The sequence below is a fragment of the Stigmatopora nigra genome, chromosome 4 (genome assembly GCF_051989575.1).
Source record: "Stigmatopora nigra isolate UIUO_SnigA chromosome 4, RoL_Snig_1.1, whole genome shotgun sequence".
Classification (NCBI taxonomy): domain Eukaryota; kingdom Metazoa; phylum Chordata; class Actinopteri; order Syngnathiformes; family Syngnathidae; genus Stigmatopora; species Stigmatopora nigra.
In genome coordinates, this window is record NC_135511.1 from 8,497,939 (window position 1) to 8,517,485 (window position 19,547).

Below are 19,547 nucleotides of genomic sequence, written 5' to 3' on the forward strand. Positions count from 1 at the left end.
CTTGGGTGGTTAGTTCGCCGGCTTCACAGCCCTAGGGTCCTGGGTTCAAACCCAGGTCACTCCACCAGTGTGGAGTTTGCATGTTCTCCCTGACCCTGTGTGATTTTTCTTCAGGTACTCCAGTTTCCTCCCACATTCTGGAAACATGGTAAAACATGGTAGGCTGATTGTACACTCTTGCCCTTTGCTATGATTGTGAGCGCGAATGGTTGTCCATCGTGCCCTGCGATCGACTGGCCACCGATTCAGGGTGTTGTCCCCTGCCTCTCACCCGAAGTTGGCTGGGATGGGCTCCAGCACCCCCTGCGCCCCTTTGTGAGCGGTTCAGAAATTGAGATGAGATCCTCCTTGCAAGGTATTCTCCCATGGGAGAGCGCCGACTGGAAGGATGCCAAAGGGGGGCGTTGACATCACGCAGCCGGAGGGGCGGGTCCAGAAGTGGGTGTGTGTCTCTCAGCTGATGCGCGTATCAACCGAGCGACTCCATCAACAGCATCCGACGCTGACAGCGGTCGAGGACGGCATCCCGATCGGCGGCATCGCACGATGATCGGGGCCCGGGGAAAGCGAGACTGACCGAGGTACAACAAAAACAACAACAACGCGGAGCCCGCCTTCCAGCTCCTTGGAACAACAACAAAAATCAGTGAGTATCGCTTTTGACGACGGAACGCCTCAATAGGGTTGTTATGCACGGTCGCTAGGAGGCAGGGAGGGTGCAAATGATTCACGATAATGAAACGGTAGCGCGTTTGTACTTCCGTCAATGTCGACGATGGGATTGGGATGTGATGAGAAAGAGGGGTTGCAATGGCGGAGAACACGGCGCGCGTGGGGCTGCAGCTACGGGGCCTAGTGAGTGCGTGGAAGCGCGGTGCAATGAGGGCTCGATGCGGATGCTGCTATAAAGCCGCCCTTGCCGCCCAGGGATGCAGAGAAAAGAGGGAGCGAGAGAGGAGGGGGTACGGGGGGCGGACAACCGTCGAGGCAACTGTATCTATATACAGTACAAAACACTACTACGGCTACTCACTCCATTACTACTATAGTCACCCCCAGATGAAGTAATCATATTGAAGCTATCATTCATACTTGTGGTGGGATCGTGCATGTATGTGTGATGATAATAATTCCATATGACATTGGAAATTAATCATCACAATATTCTATATATAAAATCTGCTGCCTGATAGTGTAGTGGCTCACTCGCCTGACGTGGGTGCAGGCAAGCACGGGTTTGATTCCCAGTGGTGACAATGTGATTGTGAGTGTGAATGGTCATTGGCTGTGTGGCTGACTGGCGACCAGTCTAGGGTGTAGTCTGTTTTATGCACAAAATCAACTGCGATAGGCCTTGGCAACCCATGCAACCTTTACGGCTCAAAGATGAATAAATTAATGAACATTCAGTACACTTGCATGTCGCCATGTATGCGTAAATAACATGATTTTGTGACGTGTAATAGAAGCAAACTACTGGATGATAAAGTGCGCTTATTCATACATCATTCTGGAACAAGTAAAAAGCATATTGTACAATTAGTTATCACAGATTATCTGCTCAAACTGAGTATTACATTTAGTTGTGGAAAACAAGATACATGTACTGAATTTGCCCAGGTTTTGTAGTATTATGTTTTTTTTGCTTCTATTAATAGAAGCTTTATATTATGGTACATGAACACAGAGATTATTAGAATGGTACTACACTTGACACCATTACAGCGTGGAACTTGGTTCATGTGGTAAACAAGGGCCTCACTAACCTCTTAGCGTGGACGCCCATGTATAGCGAAATCCAATGATCCTCTGGTGGGTCAGCGCCCATAAGTAGTGACGGATTTAATATGGCTGAGTGGTGGACAGGTAGTGAAAAAAAATACAATTGCCTTTATTTAAGATTAGATTACTATTTTAATTGGTTTGCATGGAATAGTATCAAAAGAGATGCGTTGAATTCATACCATTCCTAGATTTTTTTTCAACAAGTTCACTTGTTTTGAATATGCAACCATAATAGTATTTTGTATTTAACATTCTAATAACGTTTTTTTCCCCCAACAATAATTACTTAACATCAGTAATTGGTCACTAATTTCACAATGAATGGATTTTCCTTTAAAAAATTTGAGAGGATCATACACAATCACTCACTAGTCAATGTTCCTTATAATGCAATACGTTGATATGCAACCAACTTCAAGGGAGCATATGGTTATAACTCTTCCAGCTAGTCCTCCCTTTTCAAATGCATCCATGATTTCTTGCATCAAAGTGGCCAAAACACGTGTTAAAGAAATTTTCGATATGGTACATCATAACGAAAGGCCTGAACAATTCCAGTTTATCCAAAAACCAGGCAGTTACAGGTCATTCCGTCAACACAAAGCGAATTTCATCTACTCTGTTTGGTCATTTGCATTTATCTAATCCCATCAAAGCAACAATATGTATAACAGCTCTCATTTCTCTGTGTTCCTCTAGTGTGTGTGCCCCCACTACCTGCATTAGGTTGTGATGACCCACACTGCATCCAAATGTTTCTGTGACCCTCCCCAAACCTGACCCCTAACCTTTAACCCCTGACCTTTGACCCCCTCACTATGGGCAGTGTTGGCAGTGGGGTGGCAGGAGAGCAGGAATTTGCCATGAAGTCCGTAGGCACGAGGACCACGCTGCCCCGCGCCCCTCCTCTCTCACGGCGTTGCCCTGGTGACCGCAGCTGCAGCGCAGAGCGTCTGCCCCGCCCCCCCGTGACTATATCCGACGGCACGGCATCTAGCGACGAACGAGGGAGCGTTAGCATCGGTACCGGCACCTGTACCGACCGGCCCACTGAAACGGCGTCCACCACCAACACGGAATGTATCATGGCGCCGCCCAACAATAACAGCCAACTGGAGTGTGGAAACGCTGCACTAAGAAGGGAGTGGGAGAGGCAACGGGAACGGGGGCGAGACAGGGACCGGGACCGAGACTGGGACCGGGAGAGATTGGAAAGGGAGCGAGAACGGGAGAGGAACAGAGAGCGAGAGAGGGAACGTGTGGAGAGAGAGAGGCTGGAGCGGGAGAGGGAGAGAGAACGGGAGAGGGCCCGGGAGAGGGAGAGAGAAAGAATCGAGAGGGAGAAGATTGAGAGAGAACGGGAGAGAGAACGGGAAAGGGAGCGAGAACGGGAACGGGAAAGATTGGAGGGGGAACGCCTGGAACGGGAAAGGGAGTTGCAGGCCGCCGGCCTGGACGCTTGCGGTAACGTCGTGGGCCGAGGAGGAAATGAGAAGAACAGCGTTGGGGTAAACCAGCATCAGCACAGAGAGATGGTGGCCACCAGAGCCGACGGTGAAAGTAACCCAGCCGGACACAATCCACCCAAAATCATGGCCGTGTCAGGAAAATTGGAGCAGGTACTTCTGGAAATCCTGTTGTCTCACTTCTTTCAAATGGAACTTCTTTGAGCAATTCTTTCTTCTGGTTTTAAATCACAGATGGCAAAATATTGAGATGATGAATATATTAGTAAAGTCACAAGCAAACATATTATCTATACATAAAATCGGTGTAGTCATCTTATCTACAACAACATAAGCATAGTTCTCAATTTTTCAACTCATAACAAAGCAATAAGTTCTCACAGTTTAACACTCGTTTATGGTTTTTACCGAGGCCCTAGACGGGAGAAAAATGCTCAAAAAGGCTTCCAATCTTTGACAAAAAAGATCAAGCATTGATTTAAAGTCGGAATTTAGTTTCTATGGTTCAGGAAAACTGGAACCAATTACTGAGTTAAGGGCGTAATGGTAGATCCCAGGTAGATAACATTTGATCAGAGGTCAGATAGATTGGCACTTCCAATTTTGAATTATGGCATGGATATACCAAGATGGCTAAGCAGGAAAAATATCCAGAAACCTCTTGCCAACAACAACAACTAAAGCAGTCAAATAATACATTATTGCCTGAAAATGAATATACCCCAGCTTCTTCGACCAGTCCAAAAATATAGAATTTCCATCAACTATTTGGCTTTCAAGGAAATTGAACTGAAGTAAAGAGACTGTTCATGAAGACTGGTTAAAGCCAGTTCTAATTAAAGGAGAAAATGTATGTGTCCACTCATGCAGCTCCATATTTGCATACTTATCAAAGTATGACAGTTCAGTGATTGATGGTGCTAAAGTTTGCAGGGATTGGCTCCAGCTTTCACCTGAGCTATGAAACATTAAGCGTGACAGAAGAATGATGGTTGAATGCAATCTGCAGTGTAGTTTTGCTCTCATACAAACCTCTTTTTTCAGGCAATGCAGAGAGACACCGGCCTAGTTCGTCCTTCTGCCTTCAAACCGGTGGTCCCGAAGAGTTTCCACTCCATGCAGAACCTTGTGGGCCAAGCAGGCGGGGCTGGAAGTGAGGGCAAGAGTGAAGGGAGGGCAGAAGGCTACAGTGAAGGGAGAGGTGGCAGGAGAGGCAGAGATGGCGGCGGGGGAGAGTCAGGGGAGGTTCCGGAGGCCCTCCTCCTGGACCAGGAAAGCCCGGTGAGGGTCAGCAGAGGTGAGGGAGTGGGAAATCCTAATGAAATGGTTCAGGGGGGGATGTCCGACTCAGGCAGGAACTCTCTGACTAGCCTGCCCACCTACACTGTTTCGGGCTCTGGTTGCGGACCCCCAGCTGTACTAGGACCACTAAGTGCTTCCACAAGCCAAATCAACAGGTTGGGCATGGCTGGGGTGGCAGCGGGATTAGACAAACTGGAAAAGCCTGGCTACCAGGTAGGCACTTTTACAAATACAAACTTTATAGCTGCTCTCTGAATAGGAAATCATATTTTTTTCCTCACTGTTTCTTCCAGAATGGGCTTTGTGCCTCGGACAGCGGGCGATCATCATCGGGAAAGAGTTCTTCGTCCTACCAAAGGTTGAGTCACATGAGTGATGCGCCAGGACCCTTGCGGCCTTCCTCTTCTTCGGATGACATCATCCAGGACCTGGAAGACCGCTTGTGGGAGAAAGAGCAAGAGGTTAGAATTGCAGTTGTTGCTCCATTTGGTTTAAATCAAATAAATAAAGCAAAGCTTTGTGTGATATGCAAATGACACATAAGTCAATCATCTTCGTCCTTGTACTGTACCGCACTCTAATATGTGTAACTTCTAATATCTATAAACAAATGCAACCCAAATCTCATATCTGAGGCAATACTCTTGTACAATTGTGTATTATAACACTTGTCAATGCCTTGGGCATCCAACTAGGTCCAGCACATGCGCCGCAACTTGGACCAAAGCGAAGCTGCCATCATTCAGGTGTTTGAGGAAAAGCAGCGTGTGTGGGAGCGACAAATGGACGAGCTGAGACAGAACTATGCCTCACGCTTGCAACAGGTGACCTCACCATATAGTCCAATTCTAATCACTCCACTTAAAATATCACTTTGCATTCTCCAAATATTCTGGCCAACATGTCATTTGAATGCAACAACCACCAACATGGATCGCATCAAATCTGGGCAAAAATACACATAAAAACTTACTACGTATTTGTCTGTAGGTTACACGGCGCGCACAACGCTCGCAGACCGCCCTCCAGGCACAGATTACCCGTTTGTCCCAAGACAAGAGGAGACTCCAGGAGGAGATGGCAGCTCTACTTGCCCAGCGAGAGGAACTGGAAAGAAAATGTCTGGATTACAGGAAAGAACAGGCTGACATTTTGCCACGTCTGGAAGAGACCAAGTGGGAGGTAAGCAAGCCAAATGAAGTGCCACCTCCAAAGTCAAACTCTGTCCATTCTATCTTAATTATTGTTTAGTAAGGTTCTACCTTTCCTTTCACTCTTAACTCATTCAATGCATATGACGGTGACAAACTTGCAATACATTTTAACTGGCATGCTATCACCTACACTGTAAATGTACAGTTTAATGTTTATTTATTTATGGATTATTCATTTCTTTTTATTATTCATTTTGATTATTTATTGATAATTTAGCTGTCTGTTTGTTATTTGTGCACTTGCCTACTTGTTCATGTTGTTAACTACTTATTATTTTACTATGTTGGCTACTTTAAATCTTATTACACTTGTAAAATGACACTCTAAACATTCCATTCAATTCAATCCAAATGTACACGATCCAGAACATTAAGTGACTCAGAAATATAAATCCGTCATCCAATTTTCTTCGATTGTAATGAAAGGGAACACATTTCTGACAATATAGTCGGAGTTCAGAGTAAAAATGTGTCTATCTCCTAACTTATGGATAAATACAGCCCTGCTCTGTGTTCATACATACAAATTAAGGCCCTGATAATTCATTCTCTCCTTTATCCCGATGTGGCAGGTGTGTCAGAAAGCAGGCGAAATCTCCCTGCTAAAGCAACAGCTGAGAGAAAGCCAGGCCGAGGTGACGCAGCGGGCAGGAGAGATGGTGGCCCTGAGGGGCCAGCTCAAGGAGCTCAATGCCCAGCTAAGAAATCAGGAGGAGGCCATGCTTGGACTGAAGGAGTCCTACAGTGCCAAGAGCATGGAGCTGGAGAAGTGTGAGGCAGACCTGAGGAGAACTCTTTCAGAGGCAAGTCTCATTTGTATTTGTTTTATGATGACATAAACATTATATTACTTCCGTATTATAGCTCCATCCTGCAAGATCCTCAGTAAAACACAAAGCTAACTATGGTTAAGAAACAAATACCCATAACATTTACCTTCAATTTGATGTTGAAATTAATCAACTTTGAAGGGACTCAAAAAGAGTGCAGAGAACTAAATACAGAATCTAATTTCCAATAAGCGCAACTGCTGGATCTAGAAGGTTCCCAGTAAATCCAAATAATTGAAATTCTAATCCTCGAAATCCTCGCTGGAAAAGAGTAACAGGAGCGTGTCGAAGTGGGGATTGAACAACATTTAGCCCAAGCCAAAACAATTTGATCTTTTGTGCTGGATGAGCTTATAAGAAGCTTACAAAGATTTTTTTTCCTCTTAAATTTAGATTTGCACTTTAGGCAGTAGTTCGAAGATCATCCCATTTAATAATGATTGCCTTAAAATGATGAATCAGCGGTCATTCTATAAAGAGAATCTTCAAATAATTTTATTTGATATTTACATTTTCCAAAAACATTATCATCACAAAACTCCAATTTTGACATTTATACAGTAATGAAAATTAGAGGAATGCAGGTCAATTGATAAGTAGAGTGTTCTAGGTGCCCACAATGACCAAAATAGAATATCTATTAACCCCATATTCTGTTTTTCCCACCTTATGCAACTTATATATATATGTTGTCATGTTCTTTACTTCCTCTAGGTGTCCATCCTTCGAGAGAAACTTGGTGTCTTTGAGGCAGAGGTGCTCAGTCTTAAACGAGCTCTGAATGAGGTCAGCAGAGGAGCAGAGGTTGTCATGAGCCCAAACCTAGCCGCCGCAGGCCTCTTGCCACCCTGGGGAATGGTTCACTGCCCGCGAACCCCTGCCGAGTCCTCCAACTCACTGCCACCAATGGCCGACACCCTGCTGAGTCTTCAAAGCGACGAGGCCAAAGCCCAGAGGCAGGAAGCTCAAAGGCAACAGCGCGAGGAGGCACAGTGGCATCAGCAGCAGCGACAGGACGCTCACATGCAACAGGAAGCTCACTTCCGCCACGAAGCCCATATTCGCCACGAGGCCCAGTTCCGCCACGAGGCCCAGCTCTGTCAGGAATCCCAGCAACGACAACAGGACGCCCATTGGGACGAGGCGGTTGAGTTGCGCAGACAGCTGGAGCAGTTGCAGGCCGCCCTGCGCCTGGAGCGGCAGCAACGCGAGCGCCAGGCGCTCAACTTCGACCAGGAACGTCACACCTGGCAGGACGAGAAAGAGCGGGTGTTGAAATACCAAGCCCAGTTACAACTGAGCTATGTGGAGACCCTACAGAAGAACCAGGCTTTGGAGAAACGTATGAGCCAGCTGGGAACCAAACCCAGTAGCGTCCAGACCGTCCCAACCACCACAGTCACCAACACCTCACCTCCCTCTTCCTCTGGTTCTCCACCTCCGCAATCCCTCATAGCGTTATCTCCTCAGCCGCCACCATCCCTCTCTGGCCCGATCACCCTCACCCTTTCCCCACCGTGTGAAGACCAGAAGGGGCCACCCTCTCTTCATCAACTTGCCCCTCCTTGGGCAGGACCTTCACGTCTGGAGAGGATAGAGTCCACCGAAATTTAAGGAGAAAACGTGCCGGAAAACTCTCCCAAAAAAATGTGCAGTAACCACACTGGCATAATACCACATCACATCGTACTGTAAGAGCATTTTAACTGACCATATCCATGAAAACACTTAACATGTCAACCAACATACAAGCAGGTGATGGAAGCAGGAAGTGAATTTGTTTTCTAAGCAGCCTATCTCTCACAAGTTGCACACCACTTCTTACATGATATTTCAAAAAAGTTTGCCACAAAGGAGAGTGACAAACTGAATACTATGTTAAGGTGACGCCAACAACGGTCGATTATTTCATGGCCGTGCCAGGAAAAAAAAGGACCAAGACAATCAGGGATATTGTCAGAGTAACAAGAGTATTCTATTCTCGTTCTTATTATTATTATGCGATATTTATTATTCATTGTAAGTCTGTGTCAGTCGTATAACGTACAAGTAGAACTAGTGGTCAAGAGTGTGTGACGGTAATCTGCATTTGTGGCCAGAGAGCGCCTTACTCCATCATTTCCAGCATGTGCAACAGAAGAAGTATTGCTGGTTTAAAAAAAAAAAATCAAGTGTGAATATCATTTTCAGTGCTTTGATTCAATATGAATATATATCTATATAAGTCAACCACTTATTCCACATTAGGAGACATCGCATTGACATTCGCAATTAAGGTGGTTTTCATGACATTCCATGCACAATGTCCAACATGCATGTGTCAAAGATATCCTCAAGTCTAACAGAGCTTATATTTTCTAAATATGAATTAGAATAATAAATTAAATATATGTTGATAATCAACTCAATCCAAAAATTAGGAGCCATTCTAAGTTTATCTTCACCTGCGTTGACTAAAAACGAACCCTAGAGGTCAGTTTTGATCCTATCATGGTGCTCCAAAATGACTTTCTTTCTCAACTGTGAAACAGTGGAAACAAATGAATGGAAGCACATCATCCTAATTCGTTTAAGGCCAGGAAATAAATCCCAAAGTGAAACAAAAAAATAGAGAATGTAAAACATACAAGAAATAAATACTTATAGTTATAGATTGTACATGTGTGTGAATGAGAGAGTGTGCGTGTGTGAGTGCCAGTTTATAAAGACTGATATAGAGGGACTAGTGGCAATATTGCAAGTATATATAATATATATTCAAAAAGAATTATTTGATTTTTGTCAAGTAGACCAAAACACAGAAAGGGAAGCGGGTGTCAAATCTCATACATCCGTCTATTTGCATAGTTTAAGTAGACTGGGAGAATTCATCTTAAGTGCACTACATCATGACCGGTTGACATGCACATTGGATTTCAGTGTGAATATCATGGCTTTTATATGTGTTGTTCATGCCGGCATACAAAGATGTTGCTCAAGAATATTAACTTATTGCTAGAATTATCACACAGTATTAGCATCTTTATTACTGTTATTATAAATATGGTAAAATGAACAAGAAAATGTGCCATTCAGTTTTATTTCGTGAATGTGTGTGTGTGTGTGTGTGTGTGTGTGTGTGTGTGTGTGTGTGTGTGTGTGTGTGTGAGAGAGAGTGTGTGAGTGTGTGTGTGTGATCTTTTTTCAATTGTAGAGACAGCCTATGAGTCTATCATGGAGGTGTAAAGTGTAAAAATACCAACTTAGTTCAAAAAAAGAAAAAAAAGCCTCCTTTTGATGTAGGTGATTATTGTAGTTACAGTATTGCATTGTTTAGAGAGCAAAATACTTTCAATTTGATATGTTTCAGGTTTATTGTTTACAGTTATGTTATAAGTATTGTTCTGGCCTGATTAAAATCACTTCTTTGTTAAAATCAGCTGACTGAATAAATGTGAACAATTCGGATATCCTTGTTGAGTGATTCCATTTACTGTAGTATATCTCTACTAAAATATCTACTTCATGACAATTTAAATGAACACAATTTTAGTGATATGAAATATCTAATTTATTTTAAATATTGTATTTGATCTATGTGTGTATATATATATATATATATATATATATATATATATATATATATATATATATATATATATATATATATATATATATATATATATATATATATATATATATATATATATATATATATATATATATATATATATATATATATATATATATATATATATATATATATATATATATATATATATATATATATATATATATATATATATATATATATATATATATATATATATATATATATATATATTAATATTATTTCGTATGGTAAGGGTATTTGCATACTTTTGCATGCGACTATGCTATAATAAATAAGAATGGCACTTTGGCGTTTGCAATCTTGTTCCTTTTCAGGTTCCGTAGGTACTAGCGATCAAGCTAGTTTAGTATCTTAAATCGAGTCAGTTTAAATGCATCATTTGATCTATCCATATTATTGAGTCCTACATAGTAGATCACCGTTGGACCTTTTCCAGAGGCCATCGAAAACGCCCCCTTTATGATTCCCTTCAAGCACCTATAAACGCGAGTTTAGTCAACACCATCGTTTCTTTACTTTGGCTGAACATTCTTCCGGATTCTGCTGTGTTCAATAAAGGTGAGTCAGTATTAAAAGTCCAACTCAACAAACCTGAGTCCAGTTTTAGTTGCAGGATGCTTAATCCATTTAACTCATTGGCTGCCATTGTAGGCGCACTACCTCCCATCCATATAAACTGGCACTCAACTAGCAGTCTTCTATATTGAACGTCTGTCCTTGTCAATGGCATTAAGTTATTTAATATTTTCTTATTTGTGAAGCAAAAATGTTTTCATTCATTGCATTTTTCATATGAAAAGAAACAAAAACGGTAACAATTATTCTTTTAGTTATTTATTTATTCATTTTACTTCCCACTTATCACAAGGATGCTGGGGGTGCTGGAGCTGCAGTCTATTTATTTAAAAATAGCATTGATTAAATAGTTGCTATTTTGCTTTTTGATAGTGCAAAATGTGTATTAATTTTAAAACAAAAATTATAATAATAAAAAATTAAATTGTTATTTATTATTAATAGTATTTTATTGATTATCAACTTTAGAGTATTGGTTCCATGACTAATTATATTAATTGAATAGAAATACACAAAAATGAAATCTGAAGGGGCCTTTTAATTTGTTTAAAATAATAAACTAATACAAGATTATTTCTCCACTCGATCAAAGCCTTGTTTGTCCATTGAAGTTCTTAAATTATTCTATAAATGTCATTTGCCTGATGCATCTTTCCTGACCAAGAAGTTACGTGTAATGCTTTTAAATTGAATGTTGTTTTCATGTGTTTCTTTTTAGGTTGAAGAACATGGTCGTGAATCTCTGCCTGCCACACTTCAACACAAACATAAGATGCAACAAGGTATTCAGCAATGTATCTTCTTTTTTTTCAATAGTATCCTGTAGGCATGTATAGCATTTGACTAAAATACACTAAATGATTTCCTTGCCATATTTTAGCTCTCAATAATATGGAATGAAATAAATGGGTACAAAATTGTCAATAGTTTTGTTATATTTTGTGAACAATTCAGACATCTGTACTTCTTACCAAAAGCAATTTTATTTTGTATAACTTGCAATGTTTATTTCCTGAACTAAAACTTTTAATCAATAAATGCTTTGTGTGGAGCGTTAAATTAAGAAATGTCAATTTTGGACATTTTGGCCCGATGAAACATAACATTTTGTCTTGGAGTCTATTTATTTGTGTGACTTCCGATTCATTTTTTCATACTACGTCACTATTTTTGTTTGCCCTCCGCTATCCACTTAATGAACAAGTGCGTCCTATGTCATGGTAGAAGAATTCTGGTAGACTTTGCAAAAGAATAACAAAGCTTTGGGTGAAGGTAAGGAACAAAAGGCCTGAAAATAAAGACGCTGAGGGCCATTGTGTTGTGTGGGAGATTGAATCATCGCTGGCCTTATGCTTTTTATCTGTTTTGCCCTTCAGTGCACACTAATTTTCTTGCGCAGGTTATGCTTTTATTACCTCATCTTTGGATGTCCTTGTCATATTTGAGAGTTTTTCATATTTCCAATTGAGTACACAGCATCTTCTCTGACCAATTATTTTTGTCACAGGGCAATAGGCACATGGATTTCCATGTGATACAGGACTACTACTCAAAAGTCCAAACAAACTGGTCATCTTTGGAAATGCACTGTTGCCTACAGCATATTTTGGTCTCGATTTAATCACCACCTTGCTGTAATTGTGTTGTAATTCTTGATTCTGTCTTCCTTCGTTCGACTGCAGTTGTGCGCAGATGGATTCGATGTCACAAACCTCATATCAGCAGACCCTACCCAACGGAGACGGGGTTTCAAGCTGGAGTACTTTTTACGGCCTCCAGTGCAGGTAACGTTTTGATACTACAGTGGTAACTCGAGATACGAGCTTAATTTGACGTTTGCTGATTGTAAAGAGAGTCATCATGCTGAGTGTCGTTAACAAGCCTTCTTTGTTCATCAGGTGACATTAAGGTTTGACTTCAAGGTGGAACTTTGCAGAGTCGATGTTGAGCTATGGCCCTGGGGCATGGACCGAGGACAATGCAGCAAGAGACTGGAGATTAGCACTAGTTCTGAACCTGTACAGACGTTTACTAAGGACCAAGTTCAAGACAGACCCCAGGCACAGTTTAATAAAGGTCATGGGAACAGCACAAAACACCCCAATTTGGGTCTGCAGGGTCAACAATTGAGGGAGAAGACTCTGAATGTGCCTCAGCAAAGTGCTCAAACCCTATCAGCATTTTCCGAGCATGCCTTTAAACTTGTGGGCCGTTGCGAAGTCCGGGAGGAAACCAAAGTGACTTTTTCTCGTTGTCGTTTTGATCCACGGCCTCCCTTCACCTCACGTCCTCCGCCTCATCCCGAGGATGCTCGCAGAGAGGAGCTGGAGAGCCGCGGACACCTTTCTTTGACCTCCGTCACGCATCTCCGCGTCACTCTGCCTTTCGGTGGCGCTGCGTCCGCTATGGGCCTCAAGGCTTTGGCGGTGTGGGGGCAACCGGCCCGTTGCTGTTCCCAAGAGGAAGTTGAGAAAATTGAGCATGTCCACAGAGCCAATCAAAGACCACTACCAAGACCTGTCGCAGCCGTCAATCAAATTAGACATCCTTGCCAGGATACACCTCTATGGTAAATACTTTTTGTTTGCTTTATATTGATTACTTTGGTTTCTTGAAAGCCAATGGATCATATTTTATTGTCAAAATAATATTGTACTTGGATTTCTAAAGGGAAAATACTTTTTTTTTTGAAGAAAATTAAGGAAAAATAATTTTCCATTAATCCATTGCATGTCTTTAGACTTCACGTCCTGTGTTTCCATTTGATTCTAGCATTCCATCCCTCAATTCAACCCCAGAAGAGTTCCTTGATCCCATTACCCAGGAAGTGATGGCGCTTCCGATGTTGCTTCCGAGCGGCATGTCGGTGGACAGCACCACCCTGGAGGAACACCAGAAGAGGGAAGCCTCATGGGGAAGACCCGGGAGCGACCCATTCACCGGCGTCCCCTTCACCGCCAGCTGTCAGCCTCTCCCTAATCCACAGCTAAAAAGACGAATCGACCATTTCCTTCTGCAGAACGGCTGCTCGAGAAGGGATGGAACGATCGGAAAGCGAGGAGTAGCCGAGGAGCCGCAAGCTTCAAGGCTGATAAACTCTTTGGAGACAAAGCAAAATCACTGTTTAGTGGCTTCCGCAGTAGATGGCCCCACATTGGAACAGATGTCAGATTACAAAAATGCTTCACGTGACTCAAAGCGTCATGAAAAAAGCTCAATTCTGGAGGTTGGCGAAGGGCGGAAACGACACTTAAGTGAATCACCAACTGACATGCAGCCATTGCTCCCTCAGAATAAACTATTGAGACGTGATACCTCAGGTGGGTGTACTTCTAATATAGTATTTGCACTCATTATTTATTTTTTTACAAATGTTTACTTGGTTATATAATGTCATACTTGATGGATCTCAAGTCAGTGTTAGTTAACAGGTAGTTTTACCAAGTGTTTTTTGCATAACATTTCACTTCAAAGTCACTAGGGATGTCTTGATCACATATATTTTTATTTTTTGCAAGTTGTAGTCACCTAATTTTGAGATTCTACCAAGAATGCACACTTCCTTAATATATTAAGGATAAAATAAAGGCACGCCTAAATGTAAAATACTGTAAAATGGCCATATTTCCAATCATGCTCTAAAATGTGTTTTACCATGATTCTGTGTAAATTCTAATTAACAGAGCCAAGCAGCAGCAGCAGCGGCAGCACACATGAAACACGCCTATCAGCCAGCCTGGATAATGCCCTTTTCTCCGTCCTAAAGGGGCGACCCTCCTTCACATCTAACTTGCCTGTGCATAGATCTTCGCTTCCAGTCACCGACTCCTTAGAAGCCTCGACTCAATGTCAGACCACCGTTTCTCATGCTGCAGGTGAGATCTGGGAACGTAAAAAAAAACATCACTTCATTATGATTTGAGTTTTACGACAATATCAATTGTGAAAACGTGATCAATTGGCACCCATATGAAAATAATTTGTCTATATCTTAAAACATAGAAATAAAATAACTAGACCCCAGGAAAAACCCTTAACTATGAGATTTAATTCCAAACTCTGCTACTCTGCTTTGTGATTTTCAGGCGATAGAACTTGCTCGTCTTGTGCTCGCATACTTTCTCCGTACTCAAAGGCACCATCAGCCGTTTACCGGCTGCTTTGCGGTCACTTGTTGTGCCGCTCTTGCCTGCAAAATCATTCGGCACCCTCGCCAAACTCTGTCGCCACGACGACAGCCTCCACCAGCGTCATATGCTCTGACTGCGGAAGCTCCACTTCCCGCGCCGACATCGTACGTGTGCATCACTAGCTTTCCCAGAGACAACACGGAGAATGAATCTATCTGCCTTCAAGGTTGAAGTACTGAAAAAATGTTTTGCCCTTGTTCGTCACTGTACCTCAGGTGTAGAGTGGCCGTCAAGATGTATTGTGCAAAACAGTTTTGAAGAAAAGGAGAAAAAACATATAGAAATACAAATAATGTCCACATGCTCTTCTTCTCTTCATTGAGTGTTGCAGCCTTGGTTCAGTGGTTTGTGAATACACAAAGAGGCCTGAGGGCAGTGTGCAGAATAACCAGAGGGTGAATGCATAAAATGGGAAGTGAAGCATTCATAATCATTTCAACTTCTTTCATGTTACACTGCTCTTTTTGATTTTTATATCAAGAAATGGAAAAATGTCGGTTTTCCCTTTTATTTAAATTGTTATTGCTCCTAGGCATATATTTTATTAGAATAAAATCAATTTCTCACAGCACAGGACCCATCACAAACATCACAAAAAGTGGATGCAAAGATGCGAAAAATTAATTGATGAAAATTATGCAGATTATCTTTATGGTTTGTAGACTTTGGGACTGCCACTAAGTGTATAAAAAGTGTCAAGTGACACCAGGACTTGTACATAAAAACATAAAAAATGCCAACTGCATTGACAAGCATTTTGTCTCCTTGGTAACATCAAGCGTAATTAAGGTCATGATCCTGCATCCGCTCTATGGGAGTTTCATGCAAAATAGTGTCTGCTAAAAATATAAAGGCTCTTTTTTTTGTATTGCATGCAATACATTGGCGCTTATTTTTGAAATAGCCCCATTAAGAATGTAATTCACCTGAGGAACCTGGCCAACCAAGAATGAAATGCCTAGTGCAACAACAGTTTTTGTGTAATATTATGAAATTGCCAATTTACTCACCTGACCTGAATCCAATGCAATGCATTGCTAAAAGACAAAATTTAAAGAATACAGAAGACCATTACTAACTATTGTGGCTGGAAAACCATTACCTTGATCTGAGATCAGGTGTCTGGCATTGTTTACCACTTTGCATCAATCCTAACGTTGTATTTTTTTCCCACCTCATTGTTTGCATCCTGAAATGCCGATCCTCATTGCATTAAGTTATCAAAATGGCTATTGTGATTGAGTAACACAAGAAAAGCTTGAAAATAACTTATACTTCTTGAGCAATACTTAAATTTCAATTTGTGCTTGTTTCATCAGGACTTGAATTACTGTCTTTTCCCCCCACAAATTATTTCTAATTCAACTTAAATGCAAAGTACAAGTGTGAGGAAATGCTCAAGCATTAACTCTTAATAAGCAAGACAACACATAATCAGTGAACATTAATGCATAGCATGTAAGACAGGTTGCTTTACAATGGTAATTGTGTTTGGATCATTTCAAGTCATTGAAACAAAACATGGGTCAATCCGTTTCTGACCTTGAGATTATCCCATAAATTAGTCAGGTGTTGATTGGACTGCTTGATCACGAAGTGCTCAATAATGACTGAGAAAGTCTTGATTAAGAGGTTGCTTTCACGGTAAAAAATACAAAAAACAATGTGTCCTTTTACCCACAACTTGAATATTGTTGCCTATTGAATACAGACAAAAACATTTTCTGCCGGAGCGGCTAAGTGATGCGCAAACACATCTACCTCGACCTCGTTGGCGCGTCTGTGGCGTCACAGAGCATTTCAATCGCACATTTATAAAGAGAGACAGCACGCCGTAAAGTCTACAACAAGCAAAAGTCCAGCTAAGCTCATCTGTCTCCAGTCTGCAGTGATGGCTCGCTCCTCTGTTCTCCCCCTCTTCGTCCTGGGACTCCTCGCCCTAGCCTCAGCCCTCTCCTCTGCCTGCTACATCCAGAACTGCCCACGGGGAGGAAAAAGAGCCTTGGCCGAGACTCATGGACTCAGACAAGTAGGCAGCTTTTACTTTTCTTTCTTTATCTTTTAACAAGTCTTTGATTTTCTATGCTTGTTTCCATTATTGAATTTTGCTGAACATTTTAAAACAGATTTATGGAGGTACAGACAGTATTATAGTTTGTGATTTGTTCCAAATGTTGCAATTTTACAAATAAAGTTAATAATAGGTGATAAAACTACATTTTAAAAAATGTTACAGGGTCAAATAGTTAATGTTGTTCGATAAATTACGGCTACTAATAAAAACTTTTTTTTTATATGTTTTATTTAGTTTTTAAATACTTCTGGCTAAAATTGAGTTAGCCCATTGTTGTTCTCACAGTCCAAATTGAGTTAAAACTTGGAAACAAATGATTACAACACAATTTTTTCCCCTGTACGTGCCTCACAGTGCATGTCATGCGGCCCTGGGGAAAGAGGCCGCTGCTTTGGTCCTAACATCTGCTGTGTGGAGGGCTTCGGTTGCATTCTGGGAACTCAAGAAACATCCCACTGTATGGAGGAAAACTACCTGTTGACACCCTGCCAGACTGGGGGCCGACCCTGCGGACGCGATGGGGCTCACTGTGCTGCTTCGGGAGTCTGCTGCAACTCTGGTAAAAAGAATAATAAGAATAATAATTGCAAAGAATGTGAAATGAATCCTTCTTTGTATGTGAGGTTAGAACACTTTACTCCCCAATGTTTGCAGAGAGCTGTGCTGTGGACTCCTCCTGCCTCGGGGAGTTTGAAATGGAGGATCCAGCCCAACCTTCTGCAGGGAGCTCACCTACAGAAGCGCTTCTACGCCTGCTCCATGTAGCCACCAGAGGACAGACTGAGTACTGAACACTATATCTCCCATCAATTGCAAAGTATCTGTCCGGCCTGCAAGACGGGGGCATAATGTTCTCATCATTTAAACCTAAAAAAAAAAAGAGTTCTAACTCCAACTGCGTACCTAAAAAGCGTATTTCTTCTCCATTTTGTTGAATGCAGACAGATATGCTTGCTTCAAGTTATTTTGAGACTCCCAGCCTGAAACCCACACTCTGTTAATTCAGTGTTCCCCCAAAATGCATTAAATCAATCCACACGTATTTGCGCAGTCAATCATTTTTAATTAAATTGGATTGAATTGGGTAATTTTCTGTTGCGCTGGTTGGGAATGACTCAAGTAAAAGCCATAATCTTTCGTAAGATTGTGGTTAAGAAATGTAACATTCTTAAAAGGAGAAATACGCTTGTAAATCATACCACTGTTCTTGACATGATATTAAAAATGAATTATTGTTGTAAATAGTAGATAAAACGACAATTTTAGATGATTTACGATGCCTGGACCGTTTGTGCAGCGGATACTGTAAATGGGGGAAAACTATTAAAAGTGTATCTTCAAAAACGTTGTGTTGTATTTGTCCATTAAGGTGCAAATGGTGTCGCCATTTGTCGTAAATACAGTGTACAGATGCAAAGGTTGGTTTCTCATTAAGTTGCACTGCAGCCTACATTTAAAATAATTGCTCAGTAAAAGATAAGAAAGATAACGGATTCTAAATGAAGAGTTATATCTAATTTCTGCAAAAAAATTACTGAATTCTGAAGTTCTGGGTTTGAAACTCAAAAGAGACTTGATAGCAAAGGGCTGGATGGATGAAAAAATATCTTTTAATGTTATAAATCAAGGAAATTATTTAATTAATGAGTTGCCCGCCAAAATGTCAGAGCAGGTGTGTTTCAACGTGTCCACAGATAAAACCCGGTGTTTGCCTGTGGGGATATTGGTTGTTGTGGTCCCAGTTTGATCAAACTGAAAAATTGGACTGGGGCCAGTTGGAATGCAACGGATAAGTTTGAAGTCACGTTAATAATTATTACAAGGGATTACAGTAGAAAATGTAAGAATATTTGTACTCAGTCCAACTTTTTTGTACAAAAGGCTATTGTAAAGGCAGCAGCACCTGCACCTCATACAGCTTATTTATTCTAATAGAATTTAGTGTTTGGGGACCACGAGGGTGATACACAGTTTAATTCTTGGTCAGTAAAAAAAAAGAAGCCCATATATACTTTATTTATCACAATTTTTAGGGACTTCAGTGTTTTTTGTCTGGCTGTATTTTTACTGACAATTTTAGACAGCATAGAACAATAACAGCCAACAATTACTATGTCGAGTCCACTTTGTGATGAATTTTGTGGTAAACAAACAAATATATTTTCCATAAACCTTACAGTGGTCTAAAACAAGTTGGCATGTGTGCCACAATTGTTTGAAATCTGAAAAAATGTTGTTTATCCTTATGGCTTGTTCAGACTTGTTTATTGCTTCAGGCAAGCAAATATACTGGCGATTGATTCTGAGATTTGAGATTGACATCAGATTTGTTTGTTTTTTTCGATGGACAAGTTCAGCCAGGTTTTGAAAAAAGTGAGTGGTAAAGCATTTCTTGATTGCTTATGTTTTTATTTAAAGTAAAGCCAAGAATCTCAGTTGAGTGTAACTAAATATGGAGCGGTAATGTGATGAGGTCCAATTCATTTAAATGGATTGG

The 19,547-nt window shown here is 41.2% G+C and overlaps 3 protein-coding genes across 4 annotated transcripts; all 3 read left to right on the plus strand.

Annotated features, from left to right (window-relative positions):
• Positions 1-416: 416 nt before the first annotated feature.
• Positions 417-10,044, plus strand: LOC144195959 (uncharacterized). 2 transcript variants are annotated; one of them, XM_077715870.1, is made up of 8 exons: positions 417-646; positions 2,612-3,404; positions 4,296-4,766; positions 4,847-5,014; positions 5,249-5,377; positions 5,544-5,735; positions 6,340-6,570; positions 7,312-10,044. In XM_077715870.1, the coding sequence occupies exons 2-8, from the start codon at positions 2,649-2,651 to the stop codon at positions 8,209-8,211; spliced, it is 2,847 nt and encodes a 948-aa protein (XP_077571996.1). In that variant the 5' UTR covers positions 417-646; positions 2,612-2,648; the 3' UTR covers positions 8,212-10,044. The 2 variants fall into 2 exon arrangements, with proteins under 2 accessions (XP_077571996.1, XP_077571995.1); XM_077715869.1 differs by having other exon boundaries at positions 418-646; positions 2,485-3,404.
• A 491-nt stretch (positions 10,045-10,535) lies between these two features.
• Positions 10,536-15,507, plus strand: LOC144195528 (RING finger protein 37-like). Its single transcript, XM_077715232.1, has 7 exons — positions 10,536-10,768; positions 11,505-11,568; positions 12,469-12,570; positions 12,685-13,355; positions 13,559-14,106; positions 14,470-14,661; positions 14,872-15,507. The coding sequence occupies exons 2-7, from the start codon at positions 11,515-11,517 to the stop codon at positions 15,096-15,098; spliced, it is 1,794 nt and encodes a 597-aa protein (XP_077571358.1). The 5' UTR covers positions 10,536-10,768; positions 11,505-11,514; the 3' UTR covers positions 15,099-15,507.
• A 1,330-nt stretch (positions 15,508-16,837) lies between these two features.
• Positions 16,838-18,358, plus strand: LOC144195348 (vasotocin-neurophysin VT 1-like). The gene is made up of 3 exons (XM_077714919.1): positions 16,838-17,005; positions 17,405-17,609; positions 17,705-18,358. The coding sequence occupies exons 1-3, from the start codon at positions 16,868-16,870 to the stop codon at positions 17,839-17,841; spliced, it is 480 nt and encodes a 159-aa protein (XP_077571045.1). The 5' UTR covers positions 16,838-16,867; the 3' UTR covers positions 17,842-18,358.
• The last annotated feature ends 1,189 nt before the right edge of the window (positions 18,359-19,547 follow it).

Bases quoted from the DNA above. Each gene is read 5' to 3' on its own strand.
- LOC144195959 (XM_077715869.1), top strand. From the start codon at position 2,604: ATGGGCAGTGTTGGCAGTGGGGTGGCAGGAGAGCAGGAATTTGCCATG. The intron at 4,767-4,846 runs GTAGGCACTTTT...TGTTTCTTCCAG, and splicing joins TGGAAAAGCCTGGCTACCAG to AATGGGCTTTGTGCCTCGGA. The intron at 5,736-6,339 runs GTAAGCAAGCCA...CCGATGTGGCAG, and splicing joins TGGAAGAGACCAAGTGGGAG to GTGTGTCAGAAAGCAGGCGA.
- LOC144195528 (XM_077715232.1), top strand. From the start codon at position 11,515: ATGGTCGTGAATCTCTGCCTGCCACACTTCAACACAAACATAAGATGC. The intron at 11,569-12,468 runs GTATTCAGCAAT...GTTCGACTGCAG, and splicing joins CAAACATAAGATGCAACAAG to TTGTGCGCAGATGGATTCGA. The intron at 14,107-14,469 runs GTGGGTGTACTT...TCTAATTAACAG, and splicing joins ATTGAGACGTGATACCTCAG to AGCCAAGCAGCAGCAGCAGC.
- LOC144195348 (XM_077714919.1), top strand. From the start codon at position 16,868: ATGGCTCGCTCCTCTGTTCTCCCCCTCTTCGTCCTGGGACTCCTCGCC. The intron at 17,006-17,404 runs GTAGGCAGCTTT...CGTGCCTCACAG, and splicing joins AGACTCATGGACTCAGACAA to TGCATGTCATGCGGCCCTGG. The intron at 17,610-17,704 runs GTAAAAAGAATA...CAATGTTTGCAG, and splicing joins GGGAGTCTGCTGCAACTCTG to AGAGCTGTGCTGTGGACTCC.